The 25,172-nt window shown below is 43.9% G+C and overlaps 1 protein-coding gene across 1 annotated transcript in view; it reads left to right on the plus strand.

Moving 5' to 3' along the window:
* The window catches only part of LOC135519842 (CUB and sushi domain-containing protein 3-like), a 241,788-nt gene that overhangs the window by 115,728 nt on the left and 100,888 nt on the right, over positions 1 to 25,172 (plus strand). Inside the window, exon 18 of the mRNA XM_064945048.1 lies at positions 7,114 to 7,302. Within this exon, the coding sequence (XP_064801120.1) occupies positions 7,114 to 7,302 (189 nt within the window). The remainder of the gene's footprint in view (positions 1 to 7,113; positions 7,303 to 25,172) is intronic.

The following is a 25,172-nucleotide window of genomic DNA, read 5'->3' on the forward strand; positions in this document are numbered from 1 at the left end:
CCCTCTATACTACACAACCAATAGGAGTCATTAACCTCATGGTACAGGGCCACCCCTCTATACTACACAACCAATAGGAGTCATTAACGTCATGGTACAGGGCCACCCCTCTATACTACACAACCAATAGGAGTCATTAACCTCGTGGTACAGGGCCACCCCTCTATACTACACAACCAATAGGAGTCATTAACCTCATGGTATAGGGCCACCCCTCTATACTACACAACCAATAGGAGTCATTAACCTCATGGTACAGGGCCACCCCTCTATACTACACAACCAATAGGAGTCATTAACGTCATGGTACAGGGCCACCCCTCTATACTACACAACCAATAGGAGTCATTAACCTCGTGGTACAGGGCCACCCCTCTATACTACACAACCAATAGGAGTCATTAACCTCATGGTACAGGGCCACCCCTCTATACTCCACAACCAATAGGAGTCATTAACCCCATGGTACAGGGCCACCCCTCTATACTACACAACCAATAGGAGTCATTAACGTCATGGTATAGGGCCACCCCTCTATACTACACAACCAATAGGAGTCATTAACCTCATGGTACAGGGCCACCCCTCTATACTTCACAACCAATAGGAGTCATTAACCTCATGGTACAGGGCCACCCCTCTATACTACACAACCAATAGGAGTCATTAACCTCATGGTACAGGGCCACCCCTCTATACTACACAACCAATAGGAGTCATTAACCGCATGGTACAGGGCCACCCCTCTATACTACACAACCAATAGGAGTCATTAACGTCATGGTACAGGGCCACCCCTCTATACTACACAACCAATAGGAGTCATTAACGTCATGATACAGGGCCACCTCTCTATACTACACAACCAATAGGAGTCATTAACCTCATGGTACAGGGCCACCCCTCTATACTACACAACCAATAGGAGTCATTAACGTCATGGTACAGGGCCACCCCTCTATACTACACAACCAATAGGAGTCATTAACCTCATGGTACAGGGCCACCCCTCTATACTACACAACCAATAGGAGTCATTAACCTCATGGTACAGGGCCACCCCTCTATACTACACAACCAATAGGAGTCATTAACGTCATGGTACAGGGCCACCCCTCTATACTACACAACCAATAGGAGTCATTAACCTCATAGTACAGGGCCACCCCTCTATACTACACAACCAATAGGAGTCATTAACCTCATGGTACAGGGCCACCCCTCTATACTACACAACCAATAGGAGTCATTAACCTCATGGTACAGGGCCACCCCACTATACTACACAACCAATAGGAGTCATTAACGTCATGGTACAGGGCCACCCCTCTATACTTCACAACCAATAGGAGTCATTAACCTCATGGTACAGGGCCACCCCTCTATACTACACAACCAATAGGAGTCATTAACCTCATGGTACAGGGCCACCCCTCTATACTACACAACCAATAGGAGTCATTAACCTCATGGTACAGGGCCACCCCTCTATACTACACAACCAATAGGAGTCATTAACCTCATGGTACAGGGCCACCTCTCTATACTACACAACCAATAGGAGTCATTAACCTCATGGTACAGGGCCACGCCTCTATACTACACAACCAATAGGAGTCATTAACCTCATGGTACAGGGCCACCTCTCTATACTACACAACCAATAGGAGTCATTAACCTCATGGTACAGGGCCACCCCTCTATACTACACAACCAATAGGAGTCATTAACCTCATGGTACAGGGCCCCTACCAGAAATAGACTGCCCATTGTATGTATCCTGTTACTAAAGACTCTCCTTCACCCAGCACGTCTTCATCCACCCCTCTATACTACACAACCAATAGGAGTCATTAACCTCATGGTACAGGGCCACCCCTCTATACTACACAACCAATAGGAGTCATTAACCTCATGGTACAGGGCCCCTACCAGAAATAGACTGCCCATTGTATGTATCCTGTTACTAAAGACTCTCCTTCACCCAGCACGTCTTCATCCACCCCTCTACAGGGCCACCCTTCTATACTACACAACCAATAGTAGTCATTAACGTCATGGTACAGGGCCACCCTTCTATACTACACAACCAATAGTAGTCATTAACCTCATGGTACAGGGCCCCTACCATAAGTAGACTGGCCATAGGGCAGTTCTGGCCAATTTTATTTATTTATTTATTTTATTTCACCTTTATTTAACCAGGTGGGCAAGTTGAGAACAAGTTCTCATTTACAATTGTGACCTGGCTAAGATAAAGCAAAGCAGTTCGACACGTACAACAACACTGAGTTACACATGGAGTAAAACAAACATACAGTCAATAATACAGTATAAACAAGTCTATATACGATGTGAGCAAATGAGGTGAGATAAGGGAGGTAAAGGCAAAAAAGGCCATGGTGGCGAAGTAAATAGAAGATATATATTCCCAGTCCATCCCTGGCCACTTTAATACTGAAACACTAGCCACTTGAATACTGAAACACTAGCCACTTTAATACTGAAACACTAGCCACTTTAATACTGAAACACTAGCCACTTTAATACTGAAACACTAGCCACTTGAATACTGAAACACTAGCCACTTGAATACTGAAACACTAGCCACTTTAATACTGAAACACTAGCCACTTTAATACTGAAACACTGGCCACTTTAATACTGAAACACTAGCCACTTGAATACTGAAACACTAGCCACTTGAATACTGAAACACTAGCCACTTTAATACTGAAACACTAGCCACTTTAATACTGAAACACTGGCCACTTTAATACTGAAACACTAGCCACTTTAATACTGAAACACTAGCCACTTGAATACTGAAACACTAGCCACTTTAATACTGAAACACTAGCCACTTTAATACTGAAACACTGGCCACTTTAATACTGAAACACTGGCCACTTTAATACCGAAACACTAGCCACTTTAAATAATGAAACACTGGCCACTTTAATACCGAAACACTAGCCACTTTAATAATGAAACACTGGCCACTTTAATACTGAAACACTGGCCACTTTAATAATGAAACACTGGCCACTTTAATACTGAAACACTAGCCACTTTAATAATGAAACACTAGCCACTTTAATACTGAAACACTAGCCACTTTAATAATGAATCACTAGCCACTTTAATAATGAAACACTAGCCACTTTAATACTGAAACACTAGCCACTTTAATACTGAAACACTAGCCACTTTAATACTGAAACACTAGCCACTTTAATACTGAAACACTAGCCACTTTAATAATGAAACACTGGCCACTTTAATAATGAAACACTAGCCACTTTAATAATGAAACACTGGCCACTTTAATACTGAAACACTGGCCACTTTAATAATGAAACACTGGCCACTTTAATACTGAAACACTAGCCACTTTAATAATGAAACACTAGCCACTTTAATACTGAAACACTAGCCACTTTAATAATGAATCACTAGCCACTTTAATAATGAAACACTAGCCACTTTAATACTGAAACACTAGCCACTTTAATACTGAAACACTAGCCACTTTAATACTGAAACACTAGCCACTTTAATACTGAAACACTAGCCACTTTAATAATGAAACACTGGCCACTTTAATAATGAAACACTAGCCACTTTAATACTGAAACACTAGCCACTTTAATACTGAAACACTGGCCACTTTAATACTGAAACACTGGCCACTTTAATACTGAAACACTGGCCACTTTAATACTGAAACACTAGCCACTTTAATACTGAAACACTAGCCACTTTAATACTGAAACACTAGCCACTTTAATACTGAAACACTGGCCACTTTAATACTGAAACACTAGCCACTTTAATACTGAAACACTGGCCACTTTAATACTGAAACACTAGCCACTTTAATACTGAAACACTAGACACTTTAATACTGAAACACTAGACACTTTAATACTGAAACACTAGCCACTTTAATAATGAAACACTGGCCACTTTAATACTGAAACACTAGCCACTTTATTAATGAAACACTGGCCACTTTAATACTGAAACACTAGCCACTTTAATACTGAAACACTGGCCACGTTAATACTGAAACACTAGCCACTTTAATAATGAAACACTAGCCACTTTAATAATGAAACACTAGCCACTTTAATACTGAAACACTAGCCACTTTAATACTGAAACACTAGCCACTTTAATACTGAAACACTAGCCACTTTAATAATGAAACACTAGCCACTTTAATAATGAAACACTGGCCACTTTAATACTGAAACACTAGCCACTTTATTAATGAAACACTGGCCACTTTAATACTGAAACACTAGCCACTTTAATACTGAAACACTGGCCACTTTAATAATGAAACACTAGCCACTTTAATAATGAAACACTAGCCACTTTAATAATGAAACACTAGCCACTTTAATACTGAAACACTAGCCACTTTAATAATGAAACACTGGCCACTTTAATACTGACACACTAGCCACTTTATTAATGAAACACTGGCCACTTTAATACTGAAACACTAGCCACTTTAATACTGAAACACTGGCCACTTTAATAATGAAACACTGGCCACTTTAATACTGACACACTAGCCACTTTATTAATGAAACACTAGCCACTTTAATAATGAAACACTAGCCACTTTAATACTGAAACATTAGCCACTTGAGAGAGAGAGAGAGAGAGAGAGAGACAGAGAGAGAGAGAGAGAGAGAGAGAGAGACTGCTGCAACTAATTTAAACACCACATCAGGGTGAGTTGGGACCTCTGAATAGGGTATCATGTGGAACGCGGCCTGAGATTTGCTCTAGTTGTAGACAGACGGAGTTTGTTGAGACGCATTCAATTCCTCTCTGCAGGTTGTAGCCTCTGATTGGCTGCTGTGTGTTTACATGGAGTCTGTTTGGTGTTCTTGTTCGAGTGTGAAATGATGGGTAAAAACAGCCCCGTCCAAACAAATAACTGTCGCTGGTATCAGGATGTGCCTATGGGCCACTGATGATTTGCGTAAACTTAAAAATAAAAACAATTGAATCTTGTGGTTCATGTTTTAAAGTGACTGCTCAGCTCAGTGGGTACAGTGTTGACATCCACCATGTTGTAGAGACCTGACTCTCCTCCTCAGTCTACAGCAGTAATGTCCACCATGTTGTAGAGACCTGACTCTCCTCCTCAGTCTACAGCAGTAATGTCCACCATGTTGTAGAGACCTGACTCTCCTCAGTCTACAGCAGTAACGTCCACCATGTTGTAGAGACCTGACTCTCCTCAGTCTACAGCAGTAATGTCCACCATGTTGTAGAGACCTGACTCTCCTCAGTCTACAGCAGTAATGTCCACCATGTTGTAGAGACCTGACTCTCCTCAGTCTACAGCAGTAATGTCCACTATGTTGTAGAGATGTGACTCTCCATCTCTCTCATTATCTCATAAATATAATGTATTTTTAATATGTTTCTGTAAATAACAATTTAACATCAAAGTCAAGCAAACTTTAGTAATTGCTATATACCTCCTCTCCTCTCCCCTCCTCTCTTCTCCTCTCCCTCTCCCTCTCCCTCTCTTCTCCTCTCCTCTCCCTCTGCCCCTCCCCCTCTCCCTCTCCCTCTGCCCCTCCCCCACTCCCTCTCCCTCTCCTCTCCTCTCCCTCTCCCTCTGCCCCTCCCCCACTCCCTCTCCCTCTCCTCTCCTCTCCTCTCCTCTCCTCTCCTCTCCCCTCCCCTCCTCTCCTCTCCCTCTCCCTCTGCCCTTCCCCCTCTCCCCTCCCCCTCCTCTCCTCTCCTCTCCCCTCCCCTCCTCCTCTCCCTCTCCCTCTCCCTCTCCCTCTCCCTCTCCCTCTCCCTCTCCCTCTCCTCTCCCTCTCCCCTCCCCTCCCTCTCCTCTCCTCTCCTCTCCCTCTCCCCTCCTCCTCTCCTCTCCTCTCCTCTCCTCTCCTCTCCCTCTGCCCCTCCCCCTCTCCCTCTCTCTCTCCTCTCCCTCTCCTCTCCCTCTCTCCTCTCCTCTCCTCTCCTCTCCCCTCCCCCTCCTCTCCTCTCCCCTCTCCTCTCCTCTCCTCTCCTCTCCCTCTGCCCTTCCCCCTCTCCCCTCCCCTCCTCTCCTCTCCTCTCCTCTCCCCTCCTCTCCTCTCCTCTCCCTCTCCCTCTCCCTCTCCCTCTCCCTCTCCCTCTCCTCTCCTCTCCCTCTCCCTCTCCCTCTCCCTCTCCCTCTCCCTCTCCCTCTCCCTCTCCTCTCCCTCTCCTCTCCTCTCCTCTCCTCTCCTCTCCCCTCCCCTCCTCCTCTCCTCTCCTCTCCTCTCCCTCTGCCCTTCCCCCTCTCCTCTCCTCTCCCTCTCCCCTCCTCTCCTCTCCTCTCCCTCTCCCTCTCCCTCTCCCTCTCCTCTCCTCTCCTCTCCCTCTCCCTCTCCATCTCCCTCTCCTCTCCTCTCCCTCTCCTCTCCTCTCCTCTCCCCCTCCCCTCCCCTCCCCTCCCCCCTCTCCTCTCCCTCTCCCTCTCCCTCTCCCTCTCCTCTCCCCTCCTCTCCTCTCCTCTCCCCTCCCCTCCTCTCCTCTCCCTCTGCCCCTCCCCCCCTCCTCTCCTCTCCCTCTGCCCCTCCCCCTCCCCCCCCTCCCTCCCTCTGCCCCTCCCCCTCTCCCTCTCCCTCTCCTCTCCTCTCCTCTCCTATCCTCTCCTCTCCTCTCCTCTCCTCTCCCCTCCCCTCCTCTCCTCTCCTCTCCTCTCCTCTCCTCTCCTCTCCCTCTGCCCCTCCCCCTCTCCTCTCCTCTCCTCTCCCTCTGCCCCTCCCCCTCTCCCTCTCCCCCTGCCCCTCTCCTCTCCTCTCCCTCCCTCTCCCTCCTCTCCCCCCTCCCCTCCTCTCCTCTCCCTCTGCCCCTCCCCCTCTCCTCTCCCTCTGCCCCTCTCCCCCTCTCCTCTCCTCTCTCTCCCCTCTGCCCCTCCCCCTCTCCTCTCCCTCTGCCCCTCCCCCCCTCTCCCTCTCCTCTCCTCTCCTCTCCTCTCCTCTCCCTCTCCCTCTCCTCTCTCTCTCCTCTCCCTCTCCTCTCCTCTCCTCTCCTCTCCTCTCCCCTCCCCTCCTCTCCTCTCCTCTCCCTCTGCCCCTCCCCACTCTCCTCTCCTCTCCTCAGCGATGTACTGCAGTACTCCAGACTCCCCCCAGCAGGGTTTTGTAGTGAGCCAGACAGGAGGTCATCTCAACAGTGTGGTGCGTTGGGGCTGTGACCGGGGCTACCGGCTTATTGGAAAGGCCACAGCTGTCTGTAAGAAGACGGCCTTTGGGTATTATACCTGGGACTCAACGGTACCTGCATGTCAAGGTAAGAGCTCTGAGCACTGTGTCTACTGGGTGGGTGGCTGTGTGGTTGTCTGGCTAGCTGGGTGGTTGGCTGGCTGGCTTGCTGGCTGGGTGGGTGTTTGGCTGGCTGGCTGGGTGGCTGGCTGGCTGGCTTCCTGGCTGGCTGGGTGGCTGGCTTCCTGGCTGGCTGGGTGGCTGGCTGGCTGGCTTCCTGGCTGGCTGGTTTCCTGGGTGGCTGGCTTGCTGGGTGGCTGGCTGGCTTGCTGGGTGGCTGGCTGGCTTCCTGGGTGGCTGGCTGGGTGGCTGGCTGGCTTCCTGGGTCGCTGGCTGGCTTGCTGGGTGGCTGGCTGGCTTCCTGGCTGGCTGGCTGGCAGACATTTATTTATTTGTCTAGTCTGTGTTCCAAAGGGCACCCTGTTCTCTATAGTGTGCACTACTTTTGACCAGAGCCCTGTGGGTAGAGCCCTGTGGGTAGAGCCCTGTGGGTGGAGCCCTGTGGGTGGAGCCCTGTGGGTAGAGACCTGTGGGTAGAGACCTGTGGATAGAGTCTTGTGGGGAGAGTAGCTAGTCTGACGGTCTCACTTCAGATCCCATCACAGAGAGTAGCTAGTCTGACAGTCTCTCTTCAGCTCTTATCACAGAGAGTAGCTAGTCTGACGGTCTCACTTCAGATCCCATCACAGAGAGAAACTAGTCTGACAGTCTCTCTTCAGCTCCTATCACAGAGAGTAGCTAGTCTGACGGTCTCTCTTCAGCTCCTATCACAGAGAGTAGCTAGTCTGACGGTCTCTCTTCAGCCCCTATCACAGAGAGTAGCTAGTCTGACAGTCTCTCTTCAGCCCCTATCACAGAGAGTAGCTAGTCTGACGGTCTCTCTTCAGCCCCTATCACAGAGAGTAGCTAGTCTGACAGTCTCTCTTCAGCCCCTATCACAGAGAGTAGCTAGTCTGACGGTCTCTCTTCAGCCCCTATCACAGAGAGTAGCTAGTCTGACGGTCTCTCTTCAGCCCCTATCACAGAGAGTAGCTAGTCTGACAGTCTCTCTAGAGCTCCTATCACAGAGAGTAGCTAGTCTGACGGTCTCTCTTCAGCTCCTATCACAGAGAGTAGCTAGTCTGATGGTCTCTCTTGCGCCCCTATCACAGAGAGTAGCTAGTCTGACGGTCTCTCTTCAGCCCCTATCACAGAGAGTAGCTAGTCTGACGGTCTCTCTTCAGCCCCTATCACAGAGAGTAGCTAGTCTGACGGTCTCTCTTCAGCCCCTATCACAGAGAGTAGCTAGTCTGACAGTCTCTCTTCAGCTCCTATCACAGAGAGTAGCTAGTCTGACGGTCTCTCTTCAGCCCCTATCACAGAGAGTAGCTAGTCTGACGGTCTCTCTTCAGCCCCTATCACAGAGAGTAGCTAGTCTGACGGTCTCTCTTCAGCCCCTATCACAGAGAGTAGCTAGTCTGACGGTCTCTCTTCAGCCCCTATCACAGAGAGTAGCTAGTCTGACGGTCTCTCTTCAGCTCCTATCACAGAGAGTAGCTAGTCTGACGGTCTCTCTTCAGCCCCTATCACAGAGAGTAGCTAGTCTGACAGTCTCTCTTCAGCCCCTATCACAGAGAGTAGCTAGTCTGACGGTCTCTCTTCAGCTCCTATCACAGAGAGTAGCTAGTCTGACAGTCTCTCTTCAGCCCCTATCACAGAGAGTAGCTAGTCTGACGGTCTCTCTTCAGCTCCTATCACAGAGAGTAGCTAGTCTGACAGTCTCTCTTCAGCTCCTATCACAGAGAGTAGCTAGTCTGACAGTCTCTCTTCAGCCCCTATCACAGAGAGTAGCTAGTCTGACAGTCTCTCTTCAGCCCCTATCACAGAGAGTAGCTAGTCTGACGGTCTCTCTTCAGCCCCTATCACAGAGAGTAGCTAGTCTGACGGTCTCTCTTCAGCCCCTATCACAGAGAGTAGCTTAGTCTGACGGTCTCTCTTCAGCCCCTATCACAGAGAGTAGCTAGTCTGACAGTCTCTCTTCAGCTCCTATCACAGAGAGTAGCTAGTCTGACGGTCTCTCTTCAGCCCCTATCACAGAGAGTAGCTAGTCTGACGGTCTCTCTTCAGCCCCTATCACAGAGAGTAGCTAGTCTGACGGTCTCTCTTCAGCCCCTATCACAGAGAGTAGCTAGTCTGACGGTCTCTCTTCAGCTCCTATCACAGAGAGTAGCTAGTCTGACGGTCTCTCTTCAGCCCCTATCACAGAGAGTAGCTAGTCTGACGGTCTCTCTTCAGCTCCTATCACAGAGAGTAGCTAGTCTGACAGTCTCTCTTCAGCCCCTATCACAGAGAGTAGCTAGTCTGACGGTCTCTCTTCAGCCCCTATCACAGAGAGTAGCTAGTCTGACGGTCTCTCTTCAGCTCCTATCACAGAGAGTAGCTAGTCTGACAGTCTCTCTTCAGCTCCTATCACAGAGAGTAGCTAGTCTGACGGTCTCTCTTCAGCCACCATCACAGAGAGTAGCTAGTCTGACGGTCTCTCTTCAGCCCCTATCACAGAGAGTAGCTAGTCTGACGGTCTCTCTTCAGCCCCTATCACAGAGAGTAGCTAGTCTGACGGTCTCTCTTCAGCCCCTATCACAGAGAGTAGCTAGTCTGACGGTCTCTCTTCAGCCCCATGTCAGTAGCTGAACTTCTGATTGAGGAGAATGTTCTGCCGAGCAGAAACAGAGCAGAAATCAATGTTCTTTTGTTCTGTCAATTCCACCACCTGATGACTCTGGCTAGCTAACTTCCTTCCTGATTACCATGCTGTCTGTGTCAGTGGATGCCTCCCAAAATGGCACCCTTATTCCCTAAATAGTGCACGACTTCCTATGGGCCCCGGTCAAAAGTAGTGCACTAAATAGGGAATAGGGTGCCATTTGTCACACGGGACTCTTTTTCTGTGTTGGGTTCCGTAAACAGCGTTGTTGTGTTCCGTTCACCTAATTGGGTTCTTTGTTACCCTGGGAACCACACATTGTAGAAGGTGTCATGTCATTCTGTTCTGCTCTGTTCTGAAACAATGTATCGTTAACACCACTGTCTGTTCAACTAGCACAGACAGGTCCATTATGCCGAAGCTGTGATTATATAGTAATACTGCAAGTTCGTGGAGCGCAACCTGTGAAATAATTGACAATACAATACTAATCTAGTCACCCACAACCACAATGAGCTCCTTAAGGTGGTAACTGGAAAGGAACACATCGTTGATGGTTGTCTTTCTCTTATTGCTCCTAAGGTGCAGGTGTCTTTAAGTAGTGTGTTGTATTTTTAAGTAGTGTGTTGTATTTAAGTAGTGTGTTTTATTTAAGTAGTGTGTTGTATTTAAGTAGTGTGTTGTATTTAAGTAATGTGTTGTATTTAAGTAGTGTGTTGTATTTTTAAGTAGTGTGTTGTATTTAAGTAGTGTGTTTTATTTAAGTAGTGTGTTGTATTTAAGTAGTGTGTTTTATTTAAGTAGTGTGTTTTATTTAAGTAGTGTGTAATCATTGCTGATGCTTGTGGTGATCAAACAATTTACCAAGTTGGCATCAATGAAGTTCTATTATATTCTACTATATTATACTCTACTCTATTATACTATATTCTACTCTACTCTACTATATTCAACTCTACTCTATTCTACTATATTCTACTCTACTCTCCTCTACTTTATTCTACTATGTTCTATTCTATTCTACTATATTCTACTCTACTCTGTTCTACTCTACTCTGCTCTACTCTATTCTACTATGTTCTATTCTATTCTACTATATTCTACACTACTCTGTTCTACTCTACTATATTATACTCTACTCTATTCTACTCTACTCTACTATATTATACTCTACTCTATTATACTTTACTCTACTCTATTCTACTCTGCTATACTATATTATACTATACTTTACTCTACTCTATTCTACTATGTTCTACTCTACTATACTCTACTCTACTCTATTCTAAATATACTCTACTCTAATGTACTCTATTCTACTCTATTCTAAATGTACTCTACTCTATTCTACTCTATTCTATTCTACTCTACTCTATTCTACTATATTATATTCAACTCTACTCTATTCTATTCTACTCTATTCTAAATCTACTATATTCTACTCTACTCTAATGAACTCTATTCTATTCTACTCTATTCTACTCTACTCTATTCTACTATATTCTACTCTACTCTACTCTATTCTACTATATTCTACTCCACTCTATTCTATTTGACTCTATTCTAAATCTACTCTATTCTACTCTACTCTAATGTACTCTATTCTACTCTATTCTACTCTACTATATTCTACTCTACTCTATTCTACTCTATTCTAATCTACTCTATTCTATTCCACTCTATTCTATTCTATTCTACTCTATTCTATTCTATTCTACTCTATTCTATTCTATTCTATTCTACTCTATTCTACTCTATTCTACTATATTCTACTCTATTCTATTCTACTCTACTCTACTATATTCTACTCTATTCTATTCTACTCTATTCTACTCTACTCTACTCTATTCTATTCTACTCTACTCTACTCTATTCTACTCTACTCTTGTAACGGTTCTCGTCTGGTGAAGGAGAAGCGGACCAAAATGCAGTGTGGTATTTTTGACACATGTTTAATGATGAATGAAAAAACGAACTATACAAAAACAACAAACGGAACGTGAAAACCTATACAGCCTATCTGGTGACAACAAACACAGAGACAGGAACAATCACCCACCAAATACTCAAAGAATATGGCTGCCTAAATATGGTTCCCAATCAGAGACAACGATAATCACCTGACTCTGATTGAGAACCGCCTCAGGCAGCCATAGACTATGCTGTACACCCCCAAGACAAAACACACCACAAAAAACCCATGTCACACCCTGGCCTAGCCAAATAAATGCAGACAAACACAACATACTTCGACCAGGGCGTGACAACTCTATTCTACTCTAATCTACTCTACTCTATTGTATTCTACTCTATTCTATTCTACTATATTCTACTCTGCTATATTTGACTATATTCTGCTATTTAAACAACTCTGTGGGAGGACATAATGAAATGTATCAAATCAAATCAAATTTTATTTGTCACATACACATGGTTAGCAGATGTTAATGCGAGTGTAGCGAAATGCTTGTGCTTCTAGTTCCGACAATGCAGTAATAACCAACAAGTAATCTAACTAACAATTCCTAAACTACTGTCTTATACACAGTGTAAGGGGATAAAGAATATGTACATAAGGATATATGAATGAGTGATGGTACAGAGCAGCATAGGCAAGATACAGTAGATATCGAGTACAGTATATACATAAGAGATGAGTATGTAAACAAAGTGGCATAGTTAAAGTGGCTAGTGATACATGTATTACATAAGGATGCAGTCGATGATATAGAGTACAGTATATACGTATGCATATGAGATGAATAATGTAGGGTAAGTAACATTATATAAGGTAGCATTGTTTAAAGTGGCTAGTGATATATTTACATCATTTCCCATTATTAAAGTGGCTGGAGTTGAGTCAGTGTCAGTGTGTTGGCAGCAGCCACTCAATGTTAGTGGTGGCTGTTTAACAGTCTGATGGCCTTGAGATAGAAGCTGTTTTTCAGTCTCTCGGTCCCAGCTTTGATGCACCTGTACTGACCTCGTCTTCTGGATGATAGTGGGGTGAACAGGCAGTGGCTCGGGTGGGTGTTGTCCTTGATGATCTTTATGGCCTTCCTGTAACATCGGGTGGTGTAGGTGTCCTGGAAGGCAGGTAGTTTGCCCCCCGTGATGCGTTGTGCAGACCTCACTACCCTCTGGAGAGCCTTACGGTTGAGGGCGGAGCAGTTGCCGTACCAGGCGGTGATACAGCCCGACAGGATGCTCTCGATTATGCATCTGTAGAAGTTTGTGAGTGCTTTTGGTGACAAGCCGAATTTCTTCAGCCTCCTGAGGTTGAAGAGGCGCTGCTGCGCCTTCTTCACGATGCTGTCTGTGTGAATGGACCAATTCAGTTTGTCTGTGATGTGTATGCCGAGGAACTTAAAACTTGCTACTCTCTCCACTACTGTTCCATCGATGTGGATAGGGGGGTGTTCCCTCTACTGTTTCCTGAAGTCCACAATCATCTCCTTAGTTTTGTTGACGTTGAGTGTGAGGTTATTTTCCTGACACCACACTCCGAGGGCCCTCAACTCCTCCCTGTAGGCCGTCTCGTCGTTGTTGGTAATCAAGCCTACCACTGTTGTGTCGTCCGCAAACTTGATGATTGAGTTGGAGGCATGCGTGGCCACGCAGTCGTGGGTGAACAGGGAGTACAGGAGAGGGCTCAGAACGCACCCTTGTGGGGCCCCAGTGTTGAGGATCAGCGGGGAGGAGATGTTGTTACCTACCCTCAACACCTGGGGGGCGGCCCGTCAGGAAGTCCAGTACCCAGTTGCACAGGGCGGGGTCGAGACCCAGGGTACTATGGTGTTGAATGCCAAGCTGTAGTCGATGAACAGCATTCTCACATAGGTATTCCTCTTGTCCAGATGGGTTAGGGCAGTGTGCAGTGTGGTTGAGATTGCATCGTCTGTGGACCTATTTGGGCGGTAAGCAAATTGGAGTGGGTCTAGGGTGTCAGGTAGGGTGGAGGTGATATGGTCCTTGACTAGTCTCTCAAAGCACTTCATGATGACGGAAGTGAGTGCTACGGGGCGGTAGTCGTTTAGCTCAGTTATCTTAGCTTTCTTGGGAACAGGAACAATGGTGGCCCTCTTGAAGCATGTGGGAACAGCAGACTGGTATAGGGATTGATTGAATATGTCCGTAAACACACCAGCCAGCTGGTCTGCGCATGCTCTGAGGGCGCGGCTGGGGATGCCGTCTGGGCCTGCAGCCTTGAGAGGGTTAACACGTTTAAATGTTTTACTCACCTCGGCTGCAGTGAAGGAGAGACCGCATGTTTCCGTTGCAGGCCGTGTCAGTGGCACTGTATTGTCCTCAAAGCGGGCAAAAAAGTTATTTAGTCTGCCTGGGAGCAAGACATCCTGGTCCGTGACTGGGCTGGATTTCTTCCTGTAGTCCGTGATTGACTGTAGACCCTGCCACATGCCTCTTGTGTCTGAGCCGTTGAATTGAGATTCTACTTTGTCTCTGTACTGACGCTTAGCTTGTTTGATAGCCTTACGGAGGGAATAGCTGCACTGTTTGTATTCAGTCATGTTACCAGACACCTTGCCCTGATTGAGAGAAAGGAACAAGAGAGTAACTTATACATTTCCTATCTGTAGGTGCATGTAATGGTGATGGTCCATGTTGTTTCTGATACCTCCAGGTGTCCTAAAACAGAATCAAAAAGCTACATGCAGCATGTTGTTTCTATCTAAAACAGTTTTAATGGTAAATATCACAGACAATAGACTATTAGGGGTTCAACAACACTGTGTAATCAGGTGGAACGTGGGAGGAACAAAATACCTTGTACTTTATTTCTCAACTATAGGTGAATGCAATGGTAGTGTAACCTACATCATACTCATTAATTAATCTATAGGTGAATATAGTGGTAGTGTAGCCTAAATCATACTCATTAATTAATCTATAGGTGAATATAAGGGTAATGTAGCCTAAATCATACTCATTAATTAATCTGTAGGTGAATATAATGATAGTGTAACCTAAATCATAACCATTAATTAATCTATAGGTGAATATAAGGGTAGTGTAACCTAAATCATAACCATTAATTAATCTGTAGGTGAATATAATGATAGTGTAACCTAAATCATAACCATGAATGAATCTATAGGTGAATATAATGGTAGTGTAGCCTAAATCATAATCATTAATTAATCTATAGGTGAATGCAATGGTAGTGTAACCTAAATCATAATCATTAATTAATCTATAGGTGAAAATAAGTGTAGTGTAACCTAAATGATGAATTTTCTCTGCTATGAAACAGTTGTAGTGTATATCAATGGAACCATATGGACAACTACATGATATCACTGCATACATGATATCACCGCATACATGATATCACTACGTACATGATATCACTACATACATGATATCACTACATACATGATATCACTGCATACATGATATCACCGCATACATGATATCACTACGTACATGATATCACTACATACATGATATCACTACGTACATGATATCACTACATACATGATATCACTACATACATGATATCACTGCATACATGATATCACTGCATACATGATATCACCGCATACATGATATCACTACATACATGATATCACTACATACATGATATCACTACATACATGATATCACTACATACATGATATCACTGCATACATGATATCACTGCATACATGATATCACTACATACATGATATCACTGCATACATGATATCACTACATACATGATATCACTGCATACATGATATCACTGCATACATGATATCACTACATACATGATATCACTGCATACATGATATCACTGCATACATGATATCACTGCATACATGATATCACTACATACATGATATCACTACATACATGATATCACTGCATACATGATATCACTACATACATGATATCACTGCATACATGATATCACTGCATACATGATATCACTGCATACATGATATCACCACATAAACGATATCACCACATACATGATATCACGACATACATGATATCACGACATACATGATATCACGACATACATGATATCACCGCATACATGATATCACCGCATACATGATATCACCGCATACATGATATCACCGCATACATGATATCACCACATACATGATATCACTACATACATGACTTGATACCAGAATGAGGGGATTATTCATGAACGGTATTATCTCTGTGAAATACAAAAAACAATATTTTCTCTAAATCGTTATCTCTAACGGCATGGTGTTTTAGAAAGATAGAGCTGCAGGAAATTACACCCCGTAAGTACTTGTTAATTAGCTCTTCAAGAACCGTCTATCCAAATAATTTCTATGTAATTCTCGACACAATTATTACCTAATCGTTGCCTAGCAACTAGTCATTATCTGGTAACTAACTATTAACTACCTAGTAACTACCTAGTAGCTAGTACTTGCCTATGAACGAGTATTGCCTAGTCACTATTAACTACCCAGTAACTTGTAACTACCTAATCAATATTAACTACCTAGTAACTAGTAATTACATTTAACTAGCAATTACAGAGTAACTATGAACTACCCAAAAGCTAGTAATTACCTAGTAACTATTATCTACAGATTAACTAGTAATTACTATTAACTACCTAGTAACCAGTAATTAGCTAGTAAGTTTTAACTAACTAGTAACTAATTAGCTAGTAACTTTTAATTACATAGTGACTACCTAGCAGCTGGCAATTGCCTAGCATCTATTAACTAGCTAGTTCAGGAATGAAGAAGGCTTTGTAGAAGAAAGTGCAACCAGTCACAGATGTAAATTACTAGGATGACAACTAATACCATTATTTAAAGGTGAGGTGATAGTAGTAGAATATACCTTTATTTAAAGGTGAGGTGATAGTAGTAGAATATACCTTTATTTAAAGGTGAGGTGATAGTAGTAGAATATACCTTTATTTAAAGGTGAGGTGATAGTAGTAGAATATACCTTTATTTCAAGGTGAGGTGATGGTAGTAGAATATACCATTATTTAAAGGTGAGGTGATGGTAGTAGAATATACCTTTATTTAAAGGTGAGGTGATATACCTTTATTTAAAGGTGAGGTGATAGTAGTAGAATATACCTTTATTTAAAGGTGAGGTGATAGTAGTAGAATATACCTTTATTTAAAGGTGAGGTGATATACCTTTATTTAAAGGTGAGGCAATAGAGTAGTAGAATATACCTTTGTTTATAGGTGAGGTGATAGAGTAGTAGAATATACCTATATTTTAAAGTGAGGTGATAGTAGTAGAATATACCTTTATTTAAAGGTGAGGTGAAAGTAGTAGAATATACCTTTGTTTAAAGGTGAGGCAATAGAGTAGTAGAATATACCTTTATTTAAAGGTGAGGTGATAGTAGTAGAATATACCTTTATTTAAAGGTGAGGTGATGGTAGTAGAATATACCTTTATTTAAAGGTGAGGTGATATACCTTTATTTAAAGGTGAGGTGATAGTAGTAGAATATACCTTTATTTAAAGGTGAGGTGATAGTAGTAGAATATACCTTTATTTAAAGGTGAGGTAATAGAGTAGTAGAATATACCTTTGTTTATAGGTGAGGTGATAGAGTAGTAGAATATACCTATATTTTAAAGTGAGGTGATAGTAGTAGAATATACCTTTATTTAAAGGTGAGGTGAAAGTAGTAGAATATACCGTTGTTTAAAGGTGAGGCAATAGAGTAGTAGAATATACCTTTATTTAAAGGTGAGGTGATAGTAGTAGAATATACCTTTATTTAAAGGTGAGGCAATAGAGTAGTAGAATATACCTTTATTTAAAGTGAGGCAATAGAAGAGTAGAATATACCTTTATTTAAAGTGAGGCCGTCACGTTCATCGTATGAAGGAGACCAAGGCGCAGCATGGTATGCCTACATTCTCTTTATTAAAATAATGAACACTGAACAAACTAACAAAATAACAAATGAAACGTGAAGCTATACAATATAGTGCTGACAGGCAACTACACATAGGCAAGATCCCACACCAGAAAGTGGGAAAAAGGCCTGCCTATATATGATCCCCAATCAGAGACAACGTTAAACAGCTGAATCTGATTGGGAACCATATCAGGCCAAAACAGACATAAAAAAACCCTAGACATACAAAACTCTAGACATACAAAAACCCTAGACATAAAAAACCCTAGACATACAAAAACTCTAGACATACAAAAACCCTAGACATACAAAAACCCTAGACATACAAAACCCTAGACATACAAAACCCCTAGACATACAAAACCCCTAGACATACAAAACCACTAGACATACAAAACCCCTAGACATACAAAACCCCTAGACATACAAAACCCCTAGACATACAAAAACCCTACACACAAAACCCCCTAGAGTACCCAACCTAGTCACACCCTGACTTAAACCAGAATGTATAGAAAACCGAGATATCTAAGGTCAGGGCGTGACAGAGGCGATAGTAGTAGGATATACCTTTATCGGTTGTTTTATTTTCTCTTGGTCGGCTCCCAGTTGAAAATCAGGGTGATTAAAGTACTTGTACTACCGTCCAAATCCTTCCATCATGGCTTCGGCTCCCAGACTTTGGCTCCCAGACTTTGGCTCCCAGACGCCGTTCTAATTGGTCCTGATAATCTCTGTCAAACACTGTTGATTTGCCAAACACAGGTCTCCTCTTCACTGGCTTCAGTGTGTCAGAGAAAGCAGAAGAAGGAAGAGATGCGTCTTATATATTCTCTGTTCTCTTCCTTTCTTTGCTCTTCTTATACTCTTGTGATTCTTCCTTTCTCTGCTCTTCTTACTCTTGTTATTCTTCCTTTCTCTGTTCTGTCCTCGCTCTCTCCTCCTTTCTCTCCCAGTCTTCTGTTCTCTCCTCCCACTCTTCTATTCTCTCTCCCCCTCTTCTGTTCTCTCCTCCCACTCTTCTGTTCTCTCCTCCCACTCTTCTGTTCTCTTCCTCTCCTCTCCTCCCCTCTTCTGTTCTCACCTCCCTTCTTCTGTTCTCTTCTCCTCTCTTATGTTCTCACCTCGCCTCCTCTGTTCTCTCCTCCCACTCTTCTGTTCTCTCCCCCTCTCCTCTCCTCCCCTCTTCTGTTCTATCTCCCCCTCTTCTGTTCTCTCCTCCCACTCTTCTGTTCTATCTCCCCCTCTTCTGTTCTCTCTCCCCCTCTTCTGTTCTCTCTCCCCCTCTTCTGTCCTCTCTCCCCATCTTCTGTTCTCTCCCGCTCTCATCTCCTCCCCTCTTCTGTTCTCACCTCCCCTCTTCTGTTCTCTCTCCCCCTCTTCTGTTCTCTCCCCCTCTCCTCTCCTCCCCTCTTCTGTTCTATCTCCCCCTCTTCTGTTCTCTCCTCCCACTCTTCTGTTCTATCTCCCCCTCTTCTGTTCTCTCTCCCCCTCTTCTGTTCTCTATCCCCCTCTTCTGTTCTCTCCCCCTCTCCTCTCCTCCCCTCTTCTGTTCTATCTCCCCCTCTTCTGTTCTCTCTCCCTCTCTTCTGTTCTCTCGCCCCCTCTTCTGTTCTCTCCCGCTCTCATCTCCTCCCCTCTTCTGTTCTCTCCTCCCACTCTTCTGTTCTCTCCTCCCACTCTTCTGTTCTATCTCCCCCTCTTCTGTTCTCTCTCCCCCTCTTCTGTTCCATCTCCCCCTCTTCTGTTCTCTCCCGCTCTCATCTCCTCCCCTCTTCTGTTCTCACCTCCCCTCTTCTGTTCTCTCTCCCCCTCTTCTGTTCTCTCCCCCTCTCCTCTCCTCCCCTCTTCTGTTCTCTCCTCCCACTCTTCTGTTCTATTTCCCCCTCTTCTGTTCTCTCTCCCCCTCTTCTGTTGTCTCCTCCCCTCTTCTGTTCTCTTGCCTCTCCTCTCCTCTCCTCTCCCCTCACCTCCCCTCACCTCACCTCTCCTCTCCTCTCCCCCTCTCCCCCTCTCCTCTCCTCTCCTTTCCTCTCTTCTCCCCCTCTCCTCTCCTCTCCTCTCCTCCAGATCCAGTCTTATGTAACAATCCGCCTGTAGCTGTCAGTGAATCAGACATAATTGCTGTTTTTAGGTCCCTGATTAGTAAGAGCATCATTCTAGCGTCGCTTGTGGCTGTTAATCATACCATTTAGATGTATTGATATGTTAGAAATGTAGTTAATTTACTTTCTTTGTACTTTCATTTGCTCATATTGTGTCCCTCTAATTCAGGGGTTCTCAGAGTGGGTTCCACGGATGTATTACTGAGGGTCCACAGCCAGATCTCAATAGAGTGGCTTGGGAAAGTATTCACCCCCTTGGCATTTTTCCTCTGTTGTTGCCTTACAACCTGGAATTAAAATTGACATTAAATTTGGCAGTTCATATCATTTGATTTACACAACACGCCTACCACATTGAAGATGCAAAATATTAAGACAAAAAAATTATTCTATTCACCTCCCAAAGTCAGTACTTTGTATAGACACCTTGTGCAGCCATTAAGGCTGCAGGTCTCAAGGGGTATGCCTCTATAAGCTTGGCACATCAAGCCACTGGGATTTCTGCCCAATTTTCAAGGCAAAACTGGTCCAGCTCCTTCAAGTTGGATGGGTTCTGCTGGTGTACAGCAATGTTTAAGTCATACCAATTGGACTGAGGTCTGGGCTTTGACTAGGCCATTCCAAGTCATTTAAATGTTTCCCCTTAAACCATTCAAGGGTTGCTTTAGCAGTATGTTTAGGGTCATTGTCCTGCTGGAAGGTGAACCTCCGTCCCAGTCTCAAATCTCTGGAAGACTGAAACAGGTTTCGCTCAAGAATTTCCCTGTATTTAGCGCCATCCATCAATCCTTCAATTCTGACCAGTTTCCCAGTCCCTGCCGATGAAAAACATCCTCACAGCATGATGCTGCCACCAACATGCTTCACTGTGGGGATGGTGTTCTCGGGGTGATGAGAGGTGTTGGGTTTGCGCCAGACATAGTGCTTTCTTTGATGGCCAAAAAGCTCCATTTTAGTCTCATCTGACCAGAGTACCTTCATCCATATGTTGGGGGAGTCTCCCACATGCCTTTTGGTGAACACCAAGCGTGTTTGCTTATTCTTTTGCTATAGCAATGGCTTTTTTTCTGGCCACTCTTCCGTAAAGCCCAACTCTGTGGAGTGTACGGCTTAATGTGGTCCTATGGACAGGTATTCCAATCTCCGCTGTGGAGCTTTGCAGCTCCTTCAGGTTTATCTTTGGTCTCTTTGTTGCCTCTCTGATTAATGCCCTCCTTGCCTGGTTCGTGAGTTTTGGTGGGAGGCCCTCCCTTGGCAGGTTTGTTGTGCTACTTTATTCTTTCCATGTTTTAATAATGGATTTACGTGGGATGTTCAAAGTTTCAGATCTTTTTTTGATAACCCTGATCTGTACTTCTCCACAACTTAGTCCCTGGCCTATTTGGAGAGCTCCTTGGTCTTCATGGTGCTGCTTGCTTGGTGGTGCCCGTTGCTTAGTGGTGTTGCAGACTCTGGGGCCTTTCAGAAGAGGTGTATATTTACTGTCATGTGACACTTAGATTGCACACAGGTTGACTTTATTTAACTAACTATGTGACTTCTGAAGGTAATTGGTTGCACCAGATCATGTTTATCGACTTCATCGACTTTTTTTAAACTTTTTTTTACATTTAACTTCACCAATTTAAACTATTTTGTGTATGTCCATTACATTAAATCCATTATATCCACAATCCATTGCATTACATTAAATCCAATATATCCACAATCCATTGCATTACATTAAATCCAATATATCCACAATCCATTGCATTACATTAAATCCAATATATCCACAATCCATTGCATGACATTAAATCCATTATATCCACAATCCATTGCATTACATTAAATCCAAATAAAAATATATTTAAATTACGTGTTGTAATGCAACTGTTATGAAGCAGATATGAGTAAAAAATGTATTTACTCAAAATACAAATAAATACAACGCAATAATGTGAGCCCACAATAATGTACCATATTACAAACAATTACTCACAACCAAACATGGTGGAACAGAGGTTTAAATAATGAACAAGTAATTGGGGAATTGAAACCAGGCGTGTAAGACAAAACAAATGGAAAATGAAAAGTGGATCAGTTCTGCCCACACATTTCCTATAGGATTGAGGTCAGGGCTTTGTGATGACCACTCCAATATCTTGACTTTGTTGTCCTTAAGCCATTTTGCCACAACTTTGGAAGTAGGCTTGGGGTCATTGTCCATTTGGAAGACCCGTTTGCGACCAAGCTTTAACTTCCTGACTGATGTCTTGAGATGTTGCTTCAATATATCCACATAATTTTCCTACCTCATGATGCCATTTATTTTGTGAAGTGCACCAGACCCTCCTGCAGCAAAGCACCCCCACAACATGATGCTGCCACCCCCGTGCTTCACGGTTGGGATGGTGTGCTTCACGGTTGGGATGGTGTTATTCGGCTTGCAAACCTCCCCCTTTTTCCTCCCAACATAACAATGGTCATTATGGCCAAACAGTTCTATTTTTGTTTCATCAGACCAGAGGACATTTCTCAAAAAGTACGATCTTTGTCCCCATGTGCAGTAGCAAACCGTAGTCTGGCTTTTTGTATGGCGGTTTTGGAGCAGTGGCTTCTTCCTTGCTGAGTGGCCTTTCAGCAAAGAAAGCCTGATGTATCTGGGAGTTTAGATGTGTGGAGCCTGAGATACCTGGGAGTTTAGATGTGTTGAGTCTGGGGTATCTGGGAGTTTAGATGTGTTGAGTCTGAGATACTACTCTATGATAATACATTAACATGGCTATAACCCTAATGTCACGGTAGATGGGTCCCCAGATCCTCTAAAGGTTATACAGACACACCATCGAGAGCATCCTGACCGGTTGCATCACCGCCTGGTATGGCAACTGCTCGGCATCTGACTGCAAGGCGCTACATTTAGTAAATGTTTTCTTGAAACTGCATTGTTGGTTAAAGGGCTTGTGTTACGTGGTGCGCTGAGAGTCAGGAAGCAAGTTCAGAGAGAGTTTTAATACAACAGACAGACAGGAAACTGAAACAGCACACAGACAGGAAACAGAAACAGCACACAGACAGACAGGAAACTGAAACAGCACACAGACAGACAGGAAACTGAAACAGCACACAGTCAGACAGGAAACTGAAACAGCACACAGACAGGAAACAGAAACAGCACACAGACCGACAGGAAACTCAAACAGCACACAGACAGACAGGAAACTGAAACAGCACACAGACAGACAGGAAACTGAAACAGCACACAGACAGACAGGAAACTGAAACAGCACACAGACAGGAAACAGAAACAGCACACAGACAGACAGACAGGAAACTGAAACAGCACACAGACAGACAGGAAACTCAAACAGCACACAGACAGACAGGAAACATGAAACAGCACACAGACAGACAGGAAACTGAAACAGCACACAGACAGACAGGAAACTGAAACAGCACACAGACAGACAGGAAACTGAAACAGCACACAGACAGACAGGAAACTGAAACAGCACAAAGACAGACAGGAAACTCAAACAGCACACAGACAGGAAACTGAAACAGCACACAGACAGACAGGAAACTCAAACAGCACACAGACAGACAGGAAACTCAAAGAGCACACAGACAGACAGGAAACTGAAACAGCAGACAGACAGACAGGAAACTGAAACTGAAACAATGACGCCTGGGGAAGGAACCAAAGGGAGAGACATATATAGGGAAGGAACCAAAGGGAGAGACATATATACGGAAGGAACCAAAGGGAGAGACATATATAGGGAAGGAACCACAGGGAGTGACATATATAGGGAAGGAAACACAGGGAGTGACATATATAGGGAAAGAACCAAAGGGAGAGACATATATAGGGAAAGAACCAAAGGGAGAGACATATATAGGGAAGGAACCACAGGGAGTGACATATATACGGAATGAAACAAAGGGAGAGACATATATAGGGAAGGAACCACAGGGAGAGACATATATAGGGAAGGAACCACAGGGAGTGACATATATACGGAATGAACCAAAGGGAGATACATATATAGGGAATGAAACAAAGGGAGAGACATATATACGGAAGGAACCAAAGGGAGAGACATATATAGGGAAGGAACCACAGGGAGAGACATATATATAGGGAAGGAACCACAGGGAGAGACATATATATAGTGAAGGAAACACAGGGAGATACATATATAGGGAAGGAACCACAGGGAGTGACATATATAGTGAAGGAAACACAGGGAGTGACATATATAGGGAAGGAACCAAAGGAAGAGACATATATAGGGAAGGAACCAAAGGGAGAGACAAATATAGGGAAGGAACCAAAGGGAGAGACATATATAGGGAAGGAACCAAAGGGAGAGACAAATATAGGGAAGGAACCAAAGGGAGAGACATATATAGGGAAGGAACAAAAGGGAGAGACATATATAGGGAAGGAACCAAAGGGAGAGACATATATAGGGAAGGAACCAAAGGGAGAGACAAATATAGGGAAGGAACCAAAGGGAGAGACATATATAGGGAAGGAACAAAAGGGAGAGACATATATAGGGAAGGAACCAAAGGGAGAGACATATATAGGGAAGGAACCAAAGGGAGAGACAAATATAGGGAAGGAACCAAAGGGAGAGACATATATAGGGAAGGAACAAAAGGGAGAGACATATATAGGGAAGGAACCAAAGGGAGAGACATATATAGGGAATGAAACAAAGGGAGAGACATATATAGGGAAGGAACCACAGGGAGTGACATATATAGGGAAGGAAACACAGGGAGTGACATATATAGGGAAAGAACCAAAGGGAGAGACATATATAGGGAAAGAACCAAAGGGAGAGACATATATAGGGAAGGAACCAAAGGGAGAGACATATATAGGGAAGGAACCAAAGGGAGAGACATATATAGGGAAAGAACCAAAGGGAGAGACATATATAGGGAAGGAACCACAGGGAGAGACAAATATAGGGAAGGAACCAAAGGGAGAGACATATATAGGGAAAGAACCAAAGGGAGTGACATATATAGGGAAGGAACCAAAGGAAGAGACATATATAGGGAAGGAACCACAGGGAGTGACATATATAGGGAAGGAAACACAGGGAGTGACATATATAGGGAGGGAACCAAAGGGAGTGACATATATAGGGAAGGAACCAAAGGGAGAGACATATATAGGGAAGGAACCAAAGGAAGAGAGATATATATAGGGAAGG

The sequence above is a fragment of the Oncorhynchus masou genome, chromosome 29 (assembly GCF_036934945.1).
Source record: "Oncorhynchus masou masou isolate Uvic2021 chromosome 29, UVic_Omas_1.1, whole genome shotgun sequence".
NCBI lineage: Eukaryota > Metazoa > Chordata > Actinopteri > Salmoniformes > Salmonidae > Oncorhynchus > Oncorhynchus masou.